At 44.1% G+C, this 22,814-nt stretch overlaps 1 protein-coding gene and 1 long non-coding RNA gene across 8 annotated transcripts in view; both read left to right on the top strand.

Moving 5' to 3' along the window:
- The window catches only part of depdc5 (DEP domain containing 5, GATOR1 subcomplex subunit), a 248,093-nt gene that overhangs the window by 203,905 nt on the left and 21,374 nt on the right, over nt 1-22,814 (top strand). For all 7 annotated transcript variants that reach the window (XM_088311264.1, XM_088311269.1, XM_088311266.1 and 4 more), the window contains 3 exons: nt 9,880-10,012; nt 13,372-13,471; nt 13,555-13,797. In XM_088311264.1, coding sequence (XP_088167390.1) covers nt 9,880-10,012; nt 13,372-13,471; nt 13,555-13,797 — 476 coding nt within the window. The remainder of the gene's footprint in view (nt 1-9,879; nt 10,013-13,371; nt 13,472-13,554; nt 13,798-22,814) is intronic.
- LOC148325139 (uncharacterized) lies at nt 3,165-9,417 on the top strand. The gene is made up of 3 exons (XR_015846244.1): nt 3,165-5,758; nt 5,899-6,093; nt 6,281-9,417. It is a non-coding gene; the product is annotated as an uncharacterized LOC148325139 (long non-coding RNA).

The raw sequence follows: 22,814 nt of genomic DNA, 5'->3' as shown, positions 1-22,814 counted from the left end.
TCGGAGATCTGTACTCCCAGGAACTTGAACGTGTGGACCCTCTCCACACACACGCCTTCGATGCAGAGGGAGGCGGTGCCGTCTTGTTCCTCCTGAAGTCGACGACGATCTCCTTTGTTTTTGCAGTGTTGAGTTGCAGTCTGTTGTCATCGCACCAAGCCGTCAGCCTCTTTACCTCCTCTCTGTAGGCTGTCTCGTCACCTTCCGAGATCAGACCGACCACTGTCGTGTCGTCAGCAAACTTGACGATGGTGTTGTTGCCGTGGGCTGGGCTGCAGTCGTAGGTGTAGAGGGTGTATAGGAGAGGGCTCAGCACGCATCCTAGAGGGGAATCGGTGCTCAGCGTGCGGGTGGAGGACGTGTAGGGGCCGAGCAACACAGTCTGGGGTCTGTTGGTCAGAAAGTCCTTAATCCAGATGCGTGTGATGGCAGGGAGGCCGAGAATGTCCAGTTTGGCGACGAGGATGTCTGGGATGATCGTGTTGAATGCCGAGCTGTAGTCCACAAAGAGCATCCTTGCATAGCTCTGCTGTTGTTCCAGGTGGCCCAGCAAAACATGCAGAACAGTGTCGATGGCGTCCTCAGTGGATCTGTTAGCCCGGTATGCAAACTGGTAGGGGTCCAGAGTGGGAGGAAGGCAGTCTCTGATGTGCTGGAGAACGAGCCTCTCGAAGCACTTCATGATGACTGGTGTGAGAGCAACAGGACGGTAGTCATTCAGGTGGATGGCAGGTGACTTTTTGGGGACAGGAATAATGGTGGAAGTTTTCAAGCAGGAGGGGATGACTGCTTGAGCCAGGGAGCGGTTCAAGATCCTGCAGAAAACATGTGACAGTTGGTGGGCACATGCTCTGAGGACCTTGCCCGGTATTCCGTCGGGTCCAGTAGCTTTCCTGGGGTTAACAGCCAGGAGCGCGCGCCTCACATCGTGTTCCTTTACGGTGAGTGGGGGGGAGTTGGAGCATGAGGTGCAGGGCTGTGACGGTTGGGGCGAGTCAAAGTGAGCGAAGAAGCAGTTAAGCTCCTCTGCCAGTGATGCACTCGGGTCTACAGAGGTCGTGCTGCTGCCACGGAAGTTGGTGATGCTCCGTAGACCCTGCCACACCTCCCGTGGTCTGTTGCTGGCAAGGTGGGCCTCCAGCCTCCCCTTGTAGATTGCCTTGGCTAGCTTGATGCCTCTGCTCAGGTCAGCACGAGCCACCCTGTACTGGGCTTTGTCGCCCGACCTGAAGGCAGCGTCACGGGCCTTGAGGAGAGAGCGGACCCTGCTGGACATCCAGGGCTTCGCATTTGGGAAGGTCCGTATGGTCCTGTGTAGGGACACAGTTTCCATGCAGAACTTGATGTAGTCCAGTACACAGTTCGTGTAGACATCAAGGTCCTGATGATCAAAGAGGTCCCAGTTGGTGTCTTGAAAGCAGTCCTGTAATTCATTCATGGCGTCATCACGCCAGGTTTTCACAGTCTTTGTGGTGGGCCTGAATCTGCGCCTGAGAGGGGTGTACGCAGGTGCGAGCTGCAAGGACAGGTGGTCTGACTGGCCGAGGGGGGCGAGTGGGAGGGCTCTGTATGCGTGCTTGATGTTCGAGTACACATGGTCGAGAGTGTTGTCTCCCCTCGTTGGGCACTTGACATGCTGGTGAAACTCTGGGAGTACAGTCTTTAAATTGGCCTTATTAAAGTCTCCCGCTACTATGTGAACGCCATCAGGGTGGGCCCGCTGATGTTTATTGATGACGCACGCGAGCAGCGAGAGCGCCGTGCTAGTGCTAGCGTCGGGAGGGATGTAAACAGCTGTGACGATTACTACCGTTAGCTCCCTCGGGAGAAAATAAGGCCGGCATTTAATGGACATGAACTCGATGTCGGGGGAAGAGTGCTTCTCGACGATCGTGCTATCGCCGCACCAGTTCTCATGCACGTAAACACAGAGCCCCTCGCCCCTTCTCTTACCGGTGGCCCTCGTCCGATCCGCGCGATGTAGCGAGCGCCCAGTCAGCTGGATGCTAGCGTCGGGGACGTCGGCGTGCAGCCAGGATTCCGTGACGACGATCACACTGCTGTCTCGCACATAGCGGTTTCCCAGGATTAGTAATCCCAGCTCGTCGATTTTGTGGACCACGGATCTGGCGTTGGTGAGGTAGAGACTCGGCAGTGGTTGCCTGTGGGGCAGCCGTAGGAAGACACCGGACCTGCAGCCTCGCTTCTGCTTCCTCTCTCTGCGTCGCCTGCGCCGCCTCCCGGTCCCGATGACAAGCCATGGTGAGCCGGGCGGCCTCGCCAGTTCGTCCGGAATTTTGCGATCATAGCAAAATTCCTCTGTGATGGTTATTTCGCATCGATATCCAATGTCCACGATGTCCTGGCGGGTATATCGATGCTGTGCCTCAGTTGGTGCCAATAAGAGCAAGCAAACACTAATAAAAAGCAATAAGGAGCACTGGGAGGGAGAGCTGTTAGCCGGCTGCGTCCATGCGCGCCGCCATCTTGCTTCCCTCTCCCCAAAGAGAGAAAGAGAGAGCTAGATAGATAGCTATTGTTATATATATATATATATATACATATATATATATATATATATACATCCATCCATTATCTGATCCTCTTCTCCTCATGATTAGAAATTAGAATTAGAAATCCCTTTATTGTCATTGTACTCAAGTGTGCAACGAGATTAGAGGGCTCCCCTCTCCAGTGCAATACAACAATAATACAGACAAATATATAAATTAGATAAATAAATAAGAGAGTGCAATGGAATTTAGTACTGAATAGTGTATATAAAAACACATCACAATGCTGTTCTGCAAGGTAAGGGTGTTCTCGTGTGTGTGTGAGAGTTCAGAATGGAGATGGCTCTCGGAAAGAAACTGTTTCTCAGTCTATTGGTCCTCGATTTGATGCATCTGTAGCGCCTGCCAGAGGGCATCAGGTCGAACAGGTGTGAGTTTGGGTGGGTATTGTCTTTGACGATGTTGAGAGCCCTTCTGAGGCACCGGGCGGTGTAGATGTCCGACAGTGAGGGGAGAGGGCAGCCAATAATCCTTTGCGCTGTTTTGACTGTCCTCTGGAGCCTCACTCTGTCCACCTCAGTGCAGCCGCTGTACCAGGTGGAGACACAGTACGTCAGCAGGCTCTCGATGGACGAGTGGTAGAAGGCTAGCAGCAGCTTCCTGTCCAGGTTGAATTTCCTGAGGACTCTCAGGAAGTGCAGACGCTGGCGGACCTTCTTTACCACTGCTGTGGTGTTGTGAGTCCAAGAAAGGTCGTCGGAGATCTGTACTCCCAGGAACTTGAACGTGTGGACCCTCTCCACACACACGCCTTCGATGCAGAGGGGGGGCGGCACCGTCTTGTTCCTCCTGAAGTCGACGACAATCTCCTTTGTTTTTGCAGTGTTAAGGTGCAGTCTGTTGTCCTTGCACCAAGCTATCAGTCTCTTTACCTCCTCTCTGTAGGCTGTCTCGTCACCTTCCGAGATCAGACCGACCACTGTCGTGTCGTCAGCAAACTTGACGATGGTGTTGTTTCCGTGGGCCGGGCTGCAGTCGTAGGTGTAGAGGGCGTACAGGAGAGGGCTCAGCACGCATCCTTGAGGGGAACCGGTGCTCAGCATGCGGGTGGAGGTCGTGTAGGGGCCGAGCAACACAGTCTGGGGTCTGTTGGTCAGAAAGTCCAGATGCGTGTGAGGGCAGGGAGGCCGAGAATGTCCAGTTTGGCGACGAGGATGTCTGGGATGATCGTGTTGAATGCCGAGCTGTAGTCCACAAAGAGTATCCTTGCATAGCTCTGCTGTTGTTCCTGGTGGCCCAGCACAACATGCAGAGCAGTGTCGATGGCGTCCTCAGTGGATCTGTTAGCCCGGTATGCAAACTGGTAGGGGTCCAGAGTGAGAGGAAGGCAGTCCCTGATGTGCTGGAGAACCAGCCTCTCGAAGCACTTCATGATGACTGGTGTGAGAGCAACAGGACGGTAGTCATTCAGGTGGACGGCTGGTGACTTTTTGGGGACAGGAATAATGGTGGAAGTTTTCAAGCAGGAGGGGATGACTGGTTGAGCCAGGGAGCGGTTGAAGATCCTGCAGAAAACATGTGCCAGTTGGTGGGCACATGCTCTGAGGACCTTGCCTGGTATTCCGTCGGGTCCTCGTGGTGTCCAAATTCACGGCTGTCACATGCGACCTTCGAATCCAGCCTTGGAATTGGTCTTCGTTTCCATGGAGCCAAGGCCGCTTGCCGCAACATTTACGTTACGCCCCCATATACTTTGCTCCTCTGTTCGACGCAGGTGATAAGTATTTGCGGTGGATTTATAAACGGCTTGGATAATCAATGGATAATCAGCGACGAGCGCCAGACCGAAGGCATCGGCTTAGCAAAACATTTGTATTATTTCATTTTAAACGATGGAACCCGAACTTTTCTTCATTTTATTTAACTTTTTAGTTTTTTCCATTTTGTTCTTGAGGAGAGGAGGATCACGCTTTCCCATCGCAGAGTTGTCCTTTATCGAAGGAATGAAGTAAGTTCTAAATCCGTCTATCAGCATTTTCACACTATTACCAACATTGACAGGTCAATAGGGTTATAACGTGATTGTTACAGATGAACTAAAAACATCAGTAGTACAACTTCAGTAGTACATGTGTTAGCTTCATAATAGAACGAATATTGAATGGAAATGATATAATTATATACATTCTGAAAGAGTTTTTATGAATTTAGATACTTGTGACGGCTTTATTGTCCCCGTGATTAGTTTGTACATATGGCAAAACACCAGAATACCACTAGAGAGTTTAGGGCCAGAGTTATTAAAAATAAGTTGGTGATACTGTAGGAATGATGTAAGCAAACGAAACAAGTACAATAATTAATGCGTTCATGTTTTTTTTTTTTTTTATTCAAAACATTAACAGCCAAGAAGTCCATACTGCAGGATAAACCTGGGTGTGCCAGTGTTGGATCGTTTTTTCAATGGAGAGGATCTCCAAACAGACTTTCGCCTGAGCAGGGACTCTTTCAGAGTGTTGCTGTACCTCCTGGACCAAGACCGACGACATGGATGGGGTGTCGAGATAGAGGGCCTTGTCTTTCTCTTCTGGCTGGCGAGTGGGGCATCATATCGGGTGGTGGCACGAGCATTTGGGATGCCGCGGTCCACTGCCCACTACATCATCCACCGGGTCACTGGGGAAGTGGTGGCTCTTCGCCACAGAGTCATCCACTTCCCCAACACTGCAGGAGACCTTCAGGCAGTGACCCAGGGATTTGCAGGGCTGGCGAAGCACCATGCATTTGCAAGAGCTGCTGGAGCAATAGATGGTTGTCATGTCCGAATCAAGCCTCCAAGTGGCCCTGATGGTCATGACTACAAGAACCGCAAGCTTTTCAGCAGCATAATCATGCAAGCTGTGTGTGACCATCAGGGTCGCTTTCTGGACATATACGTGGGTTGGCCTGGATCAGTCCACAACTCCAGGGTCCTCCGGCACAGCCCTCTTTACCAAAGAGGGCTGTATCCTCCTCCAGGGCACTTCATCTTGGCAGATGGAGGGTATCCGTGCCTCCAGCGACCACTCCCCCTCATCACTCCTTCCAAGCGGCCGGTGCAGGGCGTGGGGGCCCGGCGCTTCAACGTTCATCATTCCAAGGCACGCTCAATTATCAATAATTGAGCGTGCCTTGGAATGATGAAGGTGAGATTCCGGGCCATCTTTTTCCACGCCCTGGAGGTGCACCACACCTTTGCACCACATGTAAGTAAATTAAAAAAAAGTATAATTGATACTTATACTTTCAATATGTTGCTCTTTATTCAGGATCAAATCATGTCCTGTTCAGTGCAATAACTATCAAATATAGCTAATATACAGCATTTCCTTTTTATTTCTTTTAGGTCATCGCTGCCTGTGCCGTCCTCCACAACATCTGCCTTGGGGTGGGAGACCTCGTGGCCTCGGAGGACGAAGGGGAAGAGGAGGCTGCTGTGGAAGAGGTGGCTGACACAGTCGCTGGAGTGCAGTGGAGGGACCACCTGTCTGCTCAGGTGTCTGCCCTGGAGGAGGTACCAGAGGACCACGAGTATATTTAGGTATTTAAATACTTTTAACTGCACAATGGTATTTGAGCAATCATCCCATCAAATATGCCACAAAATAATCTTTAACTGAATCATCAAACAGCACAGCCACACAAACATGGCAAAATATCAGAAGATGGAAAAATAGATTCATATACAATGTAATGAATGGTTAATAAATCTATCCCATCTTTTGTAGTGACATGGCAGCCATCTATTGCCCCAACCATCCCTGCAAACCCCCACGTAATGGATGATGTAGTGGACACTGCAACCGGTATGATGTCTCACTTCAAGTCACGAGAGGAAGATCAGGACTCTTGCTCGTGCCCCATCCATGTCATGGGTCCTGGAACAAAGGTTCCATCCATGCTCCAAATGAGTCCCTGCTCAGGCGAAAATTGGCAAAACAGCACTGACACACTCAGGTTTATCCTGCAACAGTTATGAACTGGGAAATGCTTTTTTATTTTCTGTGAATAGTTACTGTGAATTATAATGTACTAAATGTATGTCTTGTTTTTCAATAAATTAAGTTTGTAAGCAAAACAGACATGGTGGAGTCTTCATATTATTGTAAAAGTTTTGGTCTTTCACAAACCTGGGCTTTTTCACTTTTGTCTGAAGAAGCTGATCTCAAGATGTGACTGGGATACGAACTAGTTCATCTGTTTTGAAAGTACCCCGGTTTTTGTTTACTTTTTAATGAATGTTATCTAAATTTCAGTCTTGAACACCAAGCATATTTCACTCATTTTTTATTTTGATCTATCATCTTTTCCATCAAAGTAAAAAACCTTTCAAAAGTCTCCCTCCTCTCAATTGCCCTTCCCTCCTCTGCCAACCTCTGTCTCTCCAATTCCTGTCTCCGCATTGCTAAATCACGTCTGTATAGTTCAATCAATTCATCCTCTCTCCTTCGCTTTCTCCCTCTCAGTCGTTGCTCCGGCTGTTGGCCTCGCTCTTCTTCCTCTTCTACGACCACGACTTCTTCCTCCTCCTCCTCTTGCGTCACCCTGGCCCGACTTGGCCCTGGGAGTTCTTCCGGGCTGGCCTGACTTGGCCCTGGTCTTTCCTCAGGGATGGAGGCAATTAGGACAGGGGGGGTGATGGACGGTCTCTGTCCGAGCACTCCATCCATAAGGTCAAACCAGGGCCAAGTATCTGCAGTAGCCCTCCCTGCCACCCCTTCGCCAGTGCCTGGGTTTTTGCAATCCTTTATATGGAAAGAAGCAAAAAGATAAAACAATTATATCTTCATTTTCACACACAAGAAAAAGAAATGTGGACTTCCATACTTTATACTTCATTTTTAAATTATCCCATTTTTTTTTTTGCCTGCAGGGGCGTCACTTTGCCCTGCAGCTCGAGCTTTTCCACGATGGTCCTGTATTAAATAAATAAAAATGCATGCAAAAATAAAGGAAGAAAAAATGGGTAAAAAAGATGCAAATATTAGTCAGAAATCCTGGTGTTATGGGTAACATGCAGATTTATGTACTTCAGTACATTAGTTCATGACCGTTTCAGTGCGTTTTATCATGTTAATGTGGAGGGTGATTCGTATATTATTCATTAATATCAGTAATTGGGGAGCACATTGCAGGAGGTACATGGAATTTATACAGGGCACATTCTGTGCTAGGATAAACAGCTGCGTGTTAGCGCAAATCTAATTCAAACACAAATGGCTGATGAATGGAAACTAAAATTGCTATAGTGGGTCTCGCCATTCTTATGCGTTTTCCTTTTGATATTTTGAGTTTAAATGGATGGAAATAAGACAATAACCCGTCAAATATTTTTCCCGATAGTAATTGTATTTTTACCTCCATGCTGTGGCTGCGGAGAACTTGGCCCCCGTAAAGAGGCTGTCGTACTCCCCGCGCAGCTTGATCAGCCCCGCGGTCATCTCCTTGCTCCCTAAAACATAAGGGAAAGATTAAATAAAATAATGCTAACATGCAGAAATAAGACAATTCAAATGTTTCAGCCGTACCTCCTATGCAATAGTTCTTAGAGCTACCTTAGTTATATTTGGTCGATATCGCAACTAATAAAATTATCTTAATCTGGAGCTAAATATCCAAACATTGCTGCCCAATATTTCTCATGAGTGATGTTTTAATATTGCATATAAATAACTTATACTTACATCTGAAAGTGCACTCCGATGAGGCGGAACACGTGGCTTCGGTAGTTTGCATCTTGCGAGTGTAGAACGGCGTAGAAGAAGAGCGAGGCTTTTAAGGCTGCGAAGGTTGCATGATCGTAGCCTTCACTCAGGGCCCGTTTCCATGGAGTTTCCATGGAAACGAGGACAGATTATAAGGCTAGTACTCGGAGGCCGCGTGAATTTGGACACCGGCGTAAGCGTTCTTGTCGCACCGGAAGTGACGTCTTCTGTCCGCCATATTGGACATCGAAGGACGCAGCCTAATTATTTGTACGTAGCTATCGAGCCTGTCCAAATTCACCACGGGTTATGCGGTCCATATAAGGCTACATGAGGAGGAGCCTTCTTAGGCTTCGAGGACCCAGCCTGCGAACTGGCCTTCGGAGGTCGCAGCCTGTTAATTTGGACACGGCCATGGTCGAGAGTGTTGTCTCCCCTCGTTGGGCACTTGACATGCTGGTGAAACTCTGGGAGTACAGTCTTTAAATTGGCCTTATTAAAGTCTCCCGCGACTACGTGAACGCCATCAGGGTGGGCCCGCTGATGTTTATTGATGACGCACGCGAGTAGCGAGAGCGCCGTGCTAGTGCTAGCGTCGGGAGGGATGTAAACAGCTGTGACAATCACGACCGTTAGCGCCCTCGGGAGAAAATAAGGCCGACATTTAACGGACATGAACTCGATGTCGGGGGAAGAGTGCTTCTCAACGATCGTGCTATCGCCGCACCAGTTCTCATGCACGTAAACACAGAGCCCCCCGCCCCTTCTCTTACCGGTGTCCCTCGTCCGATCCGCGCGATGTAGCGAGCGCCCGGCCAGCTGGATGCTAGCGTCGGGGACGTCTGCGTGCAGCCAGGATTCCGTGACGACGATCACACTGCTATCTCTCACATAGCGGTTTCCCAGGATTTGTAATCCCAGATCGTCGATTTTGTGGACCACGGATCGTGGTCGCGGGGGTCCTGGATCCTGTCTGAGAGGTCTTCGGTTACACCCTAAACTGGTTGCTAGCCAATCGCAGGGCACACAAAGGCAAACAACCATCAACCTAACATGCATGTTTTTGGAATATGGGATGAAACTGGAGTTTGCTAAATGCGTGTACGCGTGTGTATAAGCGTGTGTGTGTGTGTGTGTGCGTGCATGTATATATATATATAGAGAGATTATATATATATATATTATATATATATATATATATATATATAGAGAGAGAGAGAGAGAGAGAGAGAGAGAAGAGAGAGAGAGAGAGAGAGAGAGAGAGTAAGAGAGAGAGAGAGAGAGAGAGAGAGAGAGAGAGAGAGAGAGAGAGAGAGAGAGAGAGAGAGAGAGAGAGAGAGAGAGAGAGAGAGAGAGAGAGAGAGAGAGAGAGAGAGAGAGAGAGAGAGAGAGAGAGAGAGAGAGAGAGAGAGAGAGAGAGAGAGAGAGAGAGAGAGAGAGAGAGAGAGAGAGAGAGAGAGAGAGAGAGAGAGAGAGAGAGAGAGAGAGAGAGAGAGAGAGAGAGAGAGAGAGAGAGAGAGAGAGAGAGAGAGAGAGAGAGAGAGAGAGAGAGAGAGAGAGAGAGATGGAAAAAGAGCGAATATATGGTAAATATTTTTTTTTTGTGATCTCTGATTACATAGGACAGGTGTACTCCTGCCACCAGAACAGAGAGCCCTGCCATTCAACTGCTTCATAAGTGCTGAGGTCATCCACTGGTTAGCCACCAATGTTGAGGGTATAACCACACAGAGCATGGCTGTTGATATTATGCAGGTAATAGTCTGCCTGTGATCCAAATAATTTTGGTTGTTGCTTGTGTTAATATCGCTTTTCTGAGTACTAATATTTCTCCTTCATTTTTAGTTTTTTATACCATGTGGAATAATGCTTTAGACAGTGTGGTTATGAAAATACATCCATCCATCCATTATCTGTTCCGCTTCTCCTCATAATCGTCTCAGGCGTAATAGAGCCTATTAGCCAGCCGTCTTCGGGCAGTATGCGGAATACACCCTGAACTGGTTGCCAGCCAATCGCAGATCACAATCACAAAGACAAACAACCATCCGCGTTCACACTCTCACCGAGGACAATTTGGAGTGTTCAACCAACTTACCATGCATGTTTTTGGGATGTGGGAGGAAACGGTAGCACCCAGAGAAAATCGATGCAGGCACGGGGAGAACATGCAAACTCCATTCAGGAAGGCCACAACCGGACCCTGAACCTCTGAACTGTGAGGCCATCATGCTATCAGTCAGTCACCGTGCCGCCCACATGAAAATACATTTGAAATTAATTAAATTGTGGCACTATTATTGTTAAGCGTGTGTAAGTGACACTGGCCTATTAATTGAACAATATTTTTACCCCCGACAGTACGGTCGCTATGAATATCAGTGTCTTCCATACAGTTTTGTTCTATTGTCAAGTCAAATGTATTTGTATAGCCCTTAATCACAGAAAGTCTCAGATGTCTTACATACCCACCGTCGACATTCCCTGATCTTAAAGCCCCAGGAGGCCAGGGAAATACTCAAACCACCATCCGGGGAAAAGTGATGAGGGAATCTCTCTGCGAGGATAATAAGGCTGCAATGGATGCCGTTTGGCCAACATTTAACACATAAATGATGCCAGACAATTTCACACAATGTGAGAGTCAATCAAATGCGCTGCAGTGGACAGGTCTCATGCATGCTCGCTTGCATTTTGAGAGACATCTCAGAAAGGCCAAATATGTTCATCACGTGAGATTAGAAATCCTACAGGTGCTAAAGCAGTTTTTGTGACAACACAACCAACCATTGGTTTGACACATTGATATTAACAGGGTGATATCTTCAATGTCAGGAGATGCACGAGACACCACACTCCTTGCAGTCATGGTTTTAAATCAAAACCAAAACTCTCACCGAACATCCACTGAACAGCATACAAGCAAACAACGAAACAAAGAAATACAATTGACACAAAACATGCATCTCTCATGCCATTCATATCCCCAAAAGAGATATATGACACAAAACATGTATTGCAAGTACTGTAGGCATTCTGGGAGTCTTTCAGACTCAACCAATCAGATGGCTGGTTATAGAGATGTCGGGAGTAATGTGCTAGGCAGTGTGTTTTTTTGGGGGGGTTTTTTGCAGTCTATTGTCTAAACCTGTGATGTTTCTTGCTTGCAATAACATGAATGATAAGACAGACTACGACATCGTGGACAGCTGCCCTTTTATTCAGCTTTTTCCCGCACGTACTGACTGACACTCTCAAACCATCACCAACAGTGTATATAGTGTTCACATAATTTGTAACAGTCAATTAGTTTGGCATCTCTGAGCTGTCTTTCTCCAGATGTGAGCTAGCATGCGCGCAATAGTGCGTAAAATAAATACAGAAATTGCACACACAACTGAGACTACGCCCTTTAACTCGGTGTGCCTTATGGTAGTGAAAATACAATAGTAAAAATCAGCGGTTGCCAGTAGGAGTTGCTCAGCTCTCAGTGGTGGGTGAAAACTTTGATTGTCGTCAGAACGAAGGCAATGAGCTGGGACTTCAAACTTAGTTGTCAAACTAAGACAAAGTAATGGTCAGACATGGTAGTCGTATATGGTAATACCATTCCTTTTGAGGATGCTAAGCTTTGGGTTAGTACCAAATCTAAAGTATAACCATTGTTACATACATGCATTTGGTTGGGGCCCACCTCCATCTTCACTCCCCCTTCTTCCTGTGTTTGACTGTTGTACCTTTTGTTTACATAAGTAAATGGCCTTGTTTGCCACTCATTCCTCGTTCGTGGAATGGTTTCACTCTTATTCCTCATTGTTGGACTGGTTTTCCGCTCGTTCCTCATTGGTGGACTGGTTCCCCGCTCGTTCCCAATGGACTGCCCAATAAAAAATGCATTTTTTACACCCCAAAAAATTTTACATTTTGTCATTTCTTTGTACATAAATGTAAACTTATATCAGACTTGAGACCTGCATCGATCTCAAAACTCAGGTCGTGCAAATAACTTTGATGAGATAAATATTTAATACACGTTTGCCATAGAGCTCTTCGTCATGGCTGACGTCAGTCGTTTACATGTGCCAGTCTTAGAGTGCCTGCTAAATTGCAAATTTTATTTATAAATACTAGATACGTATTGATCGTAATACATTTGTTTTCAAAGCTGTTGGCTCTCCATCCCAATGCGGTTCTAGTCAAACTTCTGTCAAAAGTCAAGGGTACGTCGAAGCACTTATTTTGGATCTTTGCATTTTGCTTAAGCAATTAGCATGCTTAGTGACTCCTCGTTCTCCTCTTTGGTGAAAACACATCCCCATCACGCAGCTCGTTGCTGCTGCTGTGAACGGACTTGCATACAGTACAAATAAAGTTCATACTACTGCCGCGCAAGATAGCTTAGCACTTAGCATTCAAGTAGACGCAAATACTCTCGGGAGTACGGACGTCAGCTTGACGTGACGCAACGCTTTTTTCTTTAGTTTGCCGCAGGTTAGTGTGACCTGTTTACTGTAATGTATGCCTCTGATTCATGAGCATGGGGGATCAGACCCCTTTAAAAAAACGCAGCTTTGACGATATTGAAATCACATTGCCTGAGATCACAGTGACTTTGTCTGATCTAGTGCTCAAATCACTTCTGAGTGGAATTAACGGACTGCATGGGCGGGTCACTCTGCGAATACGTTAAATGTGGCAAATATTTTTACCTGATTAATTACTAAAATTAATTACTACCCGTTAGTGCAATAAGTTTGACAATCCTACTTTTTTTTTCATTGTTGTCTTGCCTCTATTGTTTTACTGTATGTAAAATATTGCAATACAATTGTATGTATCAATTGTATCTGCAATTCCACCCTTATCCTTCCATGCATCGTCTATTGTCACCCATTTATTGGGGTGGGTTACTGAGTCATTTTCAGAAAATGAGTGAAACGGTGCTTCCAGTGTGAGTACTAAGTGTGCCTTGTGTCCCAGAACCCTCAAATCGCCCACAATTTGTAGTTGAGGAAATAACAGTATAACCCTTGAAAAATTTTCCAGATTTTTGTTCACCCCCCCAGCATGGATCTCTCAGAAACTCATATTTTTCTTCTGTTTTGCCTTCTTAGAAAATGCTTGAGGAGGGTATGGTGGCCCATGCATCTGGAGATGCTATGCGAACCTTTGTTTATGGGTTCTACATCTATAGGATTGTGGCAGAGAAGGATGGTGAAGAATGGGTTAAAATCACTTTCAATAATGTGCACAGTTGCCATAATTACATAGATGACATCATTCCCTTTCTCATTCAGCAAGCCAGGCCTCACAGCTCCCCCCAACAGTGGCTTGCGGCTGGTCCCCTTCAGGCTTGGAAGACTTTGCCCTGTTTCAGAGAAAATGGTTTGAAGTGGCCTTTGTGTTAGAGGAGCAACAACCATCTGACCTCCCAGCATTCCTCCTTCCCTGGCTGCCAAGCCGACCAGCCTCTTATGCAAGCAGGCATAGCTCTTTCAGCCGCAGCTTTGGAGGACGCAGCCAGTCAGCTGCAATGTTAGGTAATCCAGCAAATTCAGCCCATGTTGCAGTTAAAATAGCCTTTCTCTCAATCAGTTGATATGGGCAGAGTCTGTGCACCTTTATAATACTCCTTAATTTTCTAATTTAGCACTTTATTTTCATAACATTCTATACCTTCATTATTTTTCATGTACAAATAATACCTATAAAAACGCATTTTGCTTCTTGCTGTCAACTGAAAATTACATCACGTGTTGAGGGGTTAAACAACCATAGGTGGGTAGTAAAGAGTTACATTTACTCCATTTACTTGTGTAAGTTTTAGGAAATTTTGGACTCCAAGGACTAATTTTAAATCACTATACTTCACCAAAGGGCCCCGATCTGACCACCATTACCGACACATCCTACCACTAATGCGCGTGCGCAACCTGCGCTCCATTTATGGCAAACCAATTAATGACTCTCCATCACACTTTGCGATGATTGGTCCGCAAGACCACTGCAATTAATGTGTAAACAAGGGGACCAAGCAAAATGTAAAATAGACGATCTATTGGGTGCAGAAAAAAGAAAGGGAAAAAAAAAAGGTGAAGAACCGAATTAACAATCTCAAGGTGAGTGCGAAGGATTTTAGGGCCCTGTGTTTGAATGGAGAATAGCAACTTAAGTTGTCTACATTGTTGTGTGACAACGCAGGTGTTGTGGGTGCATTCGCTCAGAACACAAATGCTCCCACTATCCCTGCATCATCACACGACAGAACTTTATGTACTGTATTTTTACGGCCTAAAGACAAGTTGTATCAAAGAGCGCAGCATCAGTTGAGGGTGCTATTTCTGTATTGAATACGTATACTGGGCGCGCCGCACTACAAGACGCATGCTAGCTCGCGCATGCTAGCTCGCGCATGCTAACTTGCGCATGCTAGCTCGCGCATGCTAACACTCAAACGAATAAGGGATCGCTGTCAGTAGCACCACCTCAGACCAATGAGCGAGATGTCATGGCAACACAGCTAATCGACGTCAGGGGAGGGATTTCACTGGTCACCACATTCCGTAGAGTCACGGTTTCAAATCAAAACCAAAAATATCTCAGCATACAAGCAAACAATGAAACAAAGAAATAAAATTAACACAAAACATGTATCTCTCACGCCATTCATATCCCCAAAAGAAATCAAAATAACACAAAGCGATTGCAGCAATGCTATTTAGCCTCAGTCAATCACATGGCTGTTTAGAGAGATGTGAGTGGTGTGCTTTGGGCAGTGTGTTTTTATTTATTTTTTTTATATTTTTGCAGTCTGTTGTCTAAACTTGTGATGTTAATTGCAGTAACATGAATGAGAAGACAGACTACGACATTGTGGACAGTTGCCCTTTTGTCCAGCTTTCTTCTGCACCATCACCAAAAAACCTATTCACATAATGTATTTGTCACAGTCAATTCGAAGCATTCATTTCTCATACTTTGGCCAACAGGGTGTGCTAGCATGCCCTTTACAATACCCCAAGGGATCAGGCTCAATGGTCGAGAGAGTTGCTCAGTAATAGGCATGTTGCATTGCAAGGCTCCTCGTCTGTTTTGGGGAAGATTTGGGACTTTAAGGTGTGCCTTATGGTCGGGAAATTACGCTATTTTAACCGATATTTTAAAAGGAAATACATTTTGAGTTGTGTGTCTGCTGTGATTATTCATTTTATTTTCAGGAAAGTTGGCGTTCACTAGCATTAAAGGGTACTACACGTGCCTACCTGTTTCTCACTGTAAAATGCGCTAGAGAGCCATTTTGTTTGCGTCAGTTACGACGTTAAAATATCACATACTGGCGTACTGGCACATTGGAAATGTGAAATATTTACAAGAAATAATGTGAGGAATCTTCAAGAGGAATTTTTGTGTAGTTTAAGTTAAAGCAGCTTTTGATGTCAAAGCCTCGTCAATGTTTGAAATGAATTCAAAATGACTGACTTTCTGTGCAATTTAATATAAGGCTCCAAGAGACTTTTTTATAGGTCTTGGCTTTGTACATACCTCAGCAAATTTTCAAAAAGTTAGGTGAAACACAGAAGCACAGGCTGCTTTTTTGAACATTTCCAGTAGGCGATAGCAAGCCATTTTAAAAAGAACAAAAATATTGATGATTTTGCCCGGCCTGATGTGTGTGCAAAGGGTCATGAGTTTTCGTTCATATTTAGAACCTCTAAATAACTGTTGATTTATTGGCGAACTGTGCGAAGCCACGCCCACAGCTTTTCACGAAAAATGACAAATTTCATACTGTGATATCCTTAAGGCCTAAACACTCATCCTAGCAAATATGAGGTAAACCTTGTTAACCGGCTTAGAGAAAAACATCAACGAAAATAACTTGTATTTCCTTTCACCAGTTGGTGGCGCTACCACTATGATGACAAATATAGTAGATAGTAGATGTCTTATATGTCTTAAATATAGTAGATGTCTTCAGGGCTGGATTATACTCAAATGTGAAAAATTTCGAGAAGATAGGATCATCTGAGTCATGTTACAGGACCTTTTGTTGGAGATTAATCAGACTTTGCTGCTCCGTAGTGGGCACGCCCTTCGCCAAAAAGTCACGAAATTCGGCATAGAGTAAGATCAACATCTTGAGGCTGTTCTGACAAATTTTCATTCGGCTTCGTCATAAGGGCTCCTTGCAGTACGATAAAATGTAGAAAAAGAAAATTATTTTTGTTACCACGAGGTGGCGCTTTGTGTATAACAGAATAATAACATACAGATGGCTTCAGGTCAGGACATTTCATGTATGGGTGAAGTTTTGGATTTTTAGCAGCATGTGCATGGGAGTAATAAAGAATTCAGTCCATTGTGGTGAAAAGCCCCCTTTAAAGTAAATACAAAATTGCAGACTTCCTGTGTTGTTTAGCTCATTTCTCCAAGAGATTTTTTGGTAGGTCTTGGCCTTATACATACACCATAAAATTTTCAAAAAGCTAGGTGAAACACACACGAGGCTGCTTTTTTTAAAAGTTCTAGAGGGCGATAGCGAGCCATTTTTTCAAAAACTGCATGACTAATTAATAAAATATTGATGATTTTGCCCGGTCTGATATGTGTGGAAAGTTTCATGAATTTTTATTCATATTTAGAACCTCAAAATCAGCGTTGTTTTATTGGCGAACTGTACGAAGCCACGCTCACAGCTTTTCACGAGAAATGCCGAATTCCGTATTGTGACAACCTGAAGCCCTAAACACTAATACAAGCAAATATGAGGGCGACCTTGTTAACCTGCTCGGAGAAAAACATCAACGAAAATAATTTGTACTTGCTTTTACCAGTTAGTGGCGCTACCACTACGATCAAAAATAAGTTGGTAGATGTCTTCAGGGCTGGAATATCCTGAAATGTGAAATATTTCGAGAAGATAGGATCATCTCAGTCATGTTGCAGGAGCTTTTGTTGCCACGGAGCATAATCAGACACCGTAATAGCCACGCCCTTCGCCGAGAAGTCACAAAATTCGGGATACAGTAAGATTGTCTTGAGTCTTTTCTGACCAATTTTCAGTTAGAGTCGTTAAAAGGACTCCGTGCAATACGTTATAATGTAAAAAATTATATTTTTAGTCGCCAATAGGTGGCACACTGTGTCTAACAGAATATAAACATAGATATTTTCGTGTCCCGACTCTTTAGATACATGTGATGTTGTGGATTTTTAGCAGCATGTGCAGGAGAGTTATTAAGCATTTTGTCCATTGCGGCGAAGGAAATATTAAACGAAAAATTTGAACCCCCACCCCCATTATATAGTATTTCGGAAACTAAAGATTTTTGTCCCAGTGTTTGTCCTAGACCTTAAAATAGTACAGCCGGAAATTTAAGGCAATCGGAAGAAGCCTCTAGGATCACTAGAGTGCAAAAGAATGACCCCTGTAAATGTGCAAAAATGGTCGAGAGTTGGACATTCGAACGATCGGAAAATTGAAAAAAAAATAATGATAATAATAATTAGAACTGCGAGCAGCTAGAAAGGGCCCTGGCAACGTTGGGGTACTGGCAAGTAGGAAATGTGAAATATTTATGAGAAATAATGTGAGGAATCTTGGAGAGGAAATTTTGGTGAAGTTAAATGTTAGAGCAGCTTTTGTTGTAAAAGCCTCATCAATGTTTGAAGTAAATTAAAAATGGCTGACTCCTGTTCATTTTAGCATATGGCTCCAGGAGACTTTTTATTAGGTCTTGGCTTTGTACATAATTCATCAAATATTCAAAAAGTTATGTGAAACACAGTAACGGGGCTGTTTTTTTTAACTCATTAAATCCTAACCATTTTCACTGGAGCAACTCCCCTCAAGCCCAACGTTTTTCTGGATTTTGACTAATTTTGCAAGGCCCACAGAATATTGTGTTCCAATGCTACACAAACATGGCACATACCAAAAGAAAGATTAGACTCTTGTCTTTCATCAGAAAAAAAGTATATATCTATATTTTTCAGTTTTCTCGCTGACAGCGTTAAAAAAAACTAATTTGGTCAAAATTCCCATTCCAGACAAACGGAGTAAAAGAGCTTTTTGTGAACACAAACATTTCAAGCACAACCTTGACTTTTACGCCGCTACTTTTTCTTTTGTGACAGCTCAAACATCTAAATAATGCTTTCCTTCTATAAAATGAGAAAAAAAGCATGACATGAAGTGTTTTTGATCACAAAATAAGTTTTTAGCGCAGAAAAAAATTATTGAACTGCTGAAATGAACTATGTACAAAGGTGCGTGCGCGTGTGTGTGTGTGTGTGTGTATACACCCCCACTCCGACCAGCTCCCCTCTCCACCCCCATTAAATTTAGATTTATTTTTGCGTGTAGACAGATCGTTGGGTTTTGACTCAAAATAATTGTCTGCTAAGTGGTCTGTGCCATACGTGATGTGCTGCAGCAGCTCATTGGTCATAAACAGCTGAAGGAAGTCCGCTGTTCAGTGTTCCAGTGCTTGCAGTGAAAGTGATGTCTTTTAGGGGGCATCGCCATCACTTCGAGATGCACGCCCTGTAAATTACAGAAATATGAACAGTTGCAAATATGAGATATACTTTTATTCAACCTTTCTTTGCATCAACATTGTGAGGAGCTATTTGGCTGCTGAATTCCCAATAAGTAATTTATAGAAATAAGTACAATTACCACACATTTACTGTTGCTTTTATTACCTCATCTCTCTCTCTTTCTTTCCCCGTCTCTCCGCCATCCCCCACACGCACACACGTACACAAATACATACACGCATGTGGCTTAGTTACATTTATCTCTTCAACTTACTGAAGAAAATAAAATGAGCAGCAGCGGTTTTAGAAAAGTTCTGACCGAACCAAATATATTTTTGCATGCATACAACACAGAGTGACGATACGCAAGTCTACCGATCGTGCAAATGCTTTGCGCCACGCATGTGCGCGACATATTTTGTCCACATGAAGAGGACACAAGATCATGTATTTATGTATTTATATTTTATATATTTATACATGTATTACTGGCAACTTCATAGTATATTAGGACATACCGATGTGCATAAACGGACCGATGAGCATAACAGGTGACAAAGCTTTGAATGGGAACTCGCAAGCTATTTAGCACTGCCCTCCTCGTTCTGGTGGCTCCAGTGACGATTCTCTGCTGCTTTAACTCACATCAGATCTACTTCTGACAAATCGGGGTCCATATCCGGCTTCTATTCATCGCTTTCGCTGCACGAAAACTCCAGCAAAGCTACGTGTGCGCCGTGTGAGGCAGGCAAAGCCTCTCTTTTGATTGCTGCTTGCTTTTTACGAGGATGAAGCGGCATCCTCTGATCAAAAGCAACTCCATCCCCTTTGTTATGCTTTTTGGAAGCTTTTATTTATTTATTTATTTATTTTAATTGCTTTTGTTTTCGCTACTGTGGCGTCTACTACGCTCCAGTTTACACTCTCTTCTCTAGCGCTCCACCAACACTGCTCCCCCACCCAACTACAATCTTCTTCTGCAGTGTGAATCTGGCGGATCTCTTAGACCACTGCCACCTCCTGGTCAATTTTTACACGATTTACAATGCAGACAAGGCTGATTCTTAGTCAGAAGTTGCGTCAGACCCTTCTGCACACTATGACGTAAAAAAGAGATGAGGACGTACTTTTACGTCTTCGGTCGGGGGCTCCAATGCATTTCGAAGATGTACTTGTACGTCTTGGGTAATGAAAGAGTTGATTTCTAGGGGGTGATAATGAGCCATTTTTTTAAAAAAATTGCACGAAAAACTGATAAAATATTGATGATTTTGCCAGGCCTGATGTGTGTGCAAAGTTTTCGTTAATTTTTAGATTCTCAAAATAAGCCTTTTTTGGGGGGGGGGGCAACTCTGCGAAGCCACGCCCACAGCCTTTCTCGAAAAATTACAAATTTTTGTTTTGTGACACCCTGATGGCCTAAACGCTCATCCGAGCAAATATGAGGTAGACCTTCTTAACCTGCTCGGAGAAAAACATAAATGAAAATAACTTGTATTTGCTTTGACCTGTTGGTGGCTCTACCACTATGATCAAAATAAGTTGGTAGATGTCTGCTGGACTGGACTATCCTCAAATGTGAAAAATTTCGAGAAGATAGGATCATCTGAGTCATGTTGCAGGAGCTTTTGTTGCCACAGAGAACAATCAGACATTTCGGCACCGTAATGGGCACGCCCTTCGCCGCAAAGTCACAAAATTCGAAATAGCGTAGGATCAACTACTTGAGGCTGTTCTGACAAAATTTCAGTCGGCTACGTATAAAATGTAAAAAAATATATGTACTCATGCTACTTTATAAGAACAAGTCTACCACAAGACAATGTTGTTAACATGTTTTTTTTGTTGTTTCTTTAAGTGAAATAATGCCAAATGAAATGTTTTGGTGATCGGCTTTTTTTGGAGCAATGAGCATTATTCCACTATTATCTGTTGGAAATGCATTATGCTTTGTACTTGATTAGAAAGTCTTTGCTATTAGGTGGAGATATTATATGCCTATTTTTAACTAAAACGGACTAAAACTTTCGGCGACTAAATTTACGAAAACTAAACTCAGACTTTTTTTTTAGTTTCCATCAACTAAAACTAGACGAAAACATTTGGGGTTTTAGTCCAGTAAAACTTGACGAAGACCTTTTTGAGTTTTCGTCAACTAAAACTAGACTAAAACTATCACGAATAGGAATGACTAAATGTGATGAATACTAATATGCATTTTCGTCCAAAAGATTAAGACTAAGACTAAATCTAAAATGCCTACCAAAAACAACACTGCTTCAAACATATACGTGGCTTTTGCAACAAAAGCTGCTCTAACTACAAGAAATTTCCTCGTGAAGATTCCTCACGCTTTTTCTCGTAAATATTTCATATTTCCAATGTGCCAGTACCCCAATGTTGCCCGAATTGCAGGGGCCCTTTATAGCTTTTCGCAGCTCTAGTTATTATTTTTCTATTTTCCGATCGTTCGATTACATTTTTGACCCCCTAAACTTGCACGAAAACTCGCCAAACTTTGCATTCTCATCGGGCATGGCGAAAAATGTGATATTTTAACGTTGTCGCAAACGACATAAACAAGATGGCTCTTTAGCGCCAACTAGAATGGGAAACATCAAAGAAAATCCCGGCTCGTTTGACTTGGGCCTCCGAGAATTGCCAGGCACGTGTACTAATCCGTGAAGTACATATAATTTCTTTGACAACAAAAGTCTAAAATGAACAGAAAGTCAGTTCTGAATTTTTGAATGTCCAACTTTTGCCCATTTTTGCACGTTTACAGGGGTCATTCTTTTGCACCCTGATCCTAGAGGATTCATTTGATTGCCTTAACATTCCGGCTGTATCATCTTGAGACCTGGGACAAAAACCGGGACAAAAATTTGTAGTTTCCGAAATACTGTTTGAGGAGGGCGGGGCTTCAAAGTTTTCGTTTAATATTTCCTTCGCCACAATGGACAAAATGCTTAATAACTCCCTTGCACATTCTGCTAAAAATCCAAAACGTCACATGTACATAAAGAGTCGTGACCGGAAGACATCTATATAAATATATTCTGTTATACACATTGTGCCACCTATTGGCGACTAAAGGTATATATTTTTCATTTTAATATACTGCATGGAGCCCTTTTAATGAATCCAACTGAAAATTTGTCAGAACAGCCTTAAGATGTTGAACTTTCTCTATCCCGAATTTTGTGACTTTTTGTCGACGTGGCTATTACAATGTCGCAAAGTCTGATTATTCAGCGTGGCAACAAAAGCTCCTGCAACAAGACTCAGATGATCCTATTTTCTTGAATCTTTTCACATTTGATTGATATTCCAGCCCTGAAGACATCTACCTTATTATTTTTCAGTGTAGTGGTAGTGCCACCAACTGGTTAAAGCAAATACAGGTTATTTTTGTTGATGTTTTTCTCCAAGCAGTTTAACAAGGTCTACCTCATATTTGCTCGAATGAGTGTTTAGGCCATCAGGAGGTCAAAATACGAAATCAATATTTTATTAGTTTTTATTAGTTTTTTTTTTTTTTTTTTTTAAATGGCTCGCTTTCGCCCTCTAGAATTTCTTTTAAAAAAAGCAGTCCCGGTTGTGTGTTTCACCTATATTTTTGATAATTTTATGGAGTATGTATGTTATGATTCTCCAGCGGAGCTGGAAAATTAAAGCAGGACTCTCCACATGGCTGGAGGCCCACCTTGCCAGTAACAGACCACGGGAGGTGTGGCAGGGTCTACGGAGCATCACCAACTTCCGTGGCGGCAGCACGACCTCTGTAGACCCGAGTGCATCGCTGGCAGAGGAGCTTAACTGCTTCTTCGCTCGCTTTGACTCGCCCCAACCGTCACACCCCCGCACTTCATGCTCCAACTCCCCCCCACTCATCGTAGAGGAACACGATGTGAGGCGCGCGCTCCTGGCGGTTAACCCCAGAAAAGCTACTGGACCCGACGGAATACCAGGCAAGGTCCTCAGAGCATGTGCCCACCAACTGGCACATGTTTTC

Source organism: Idiotropiscis lumnitzeri, chromosome 12 (genome assembly GCF_059441095.1).
Source record: "Idiotropiscis lumnitzeri isolate Australia: NSW breed Sydney's pygmy pipehorse chromosome 12, RoL_Ilum_1.0, whole genome shotgun sequence".
In the NCBI taxonomy this organism is placed as follows: Eukaryota; Metazoa; Chordata; class Actinopteri; order Syngnathiformes; family Syngnathidae; genus Idiotropiscis; species Idiotropiscis lumnitzeri.
The sequence above is the reverse complement of the archived record's forward strand: the minus strand, read 5'-3'. Positions and strand labels throughout refer to the sequence as shown.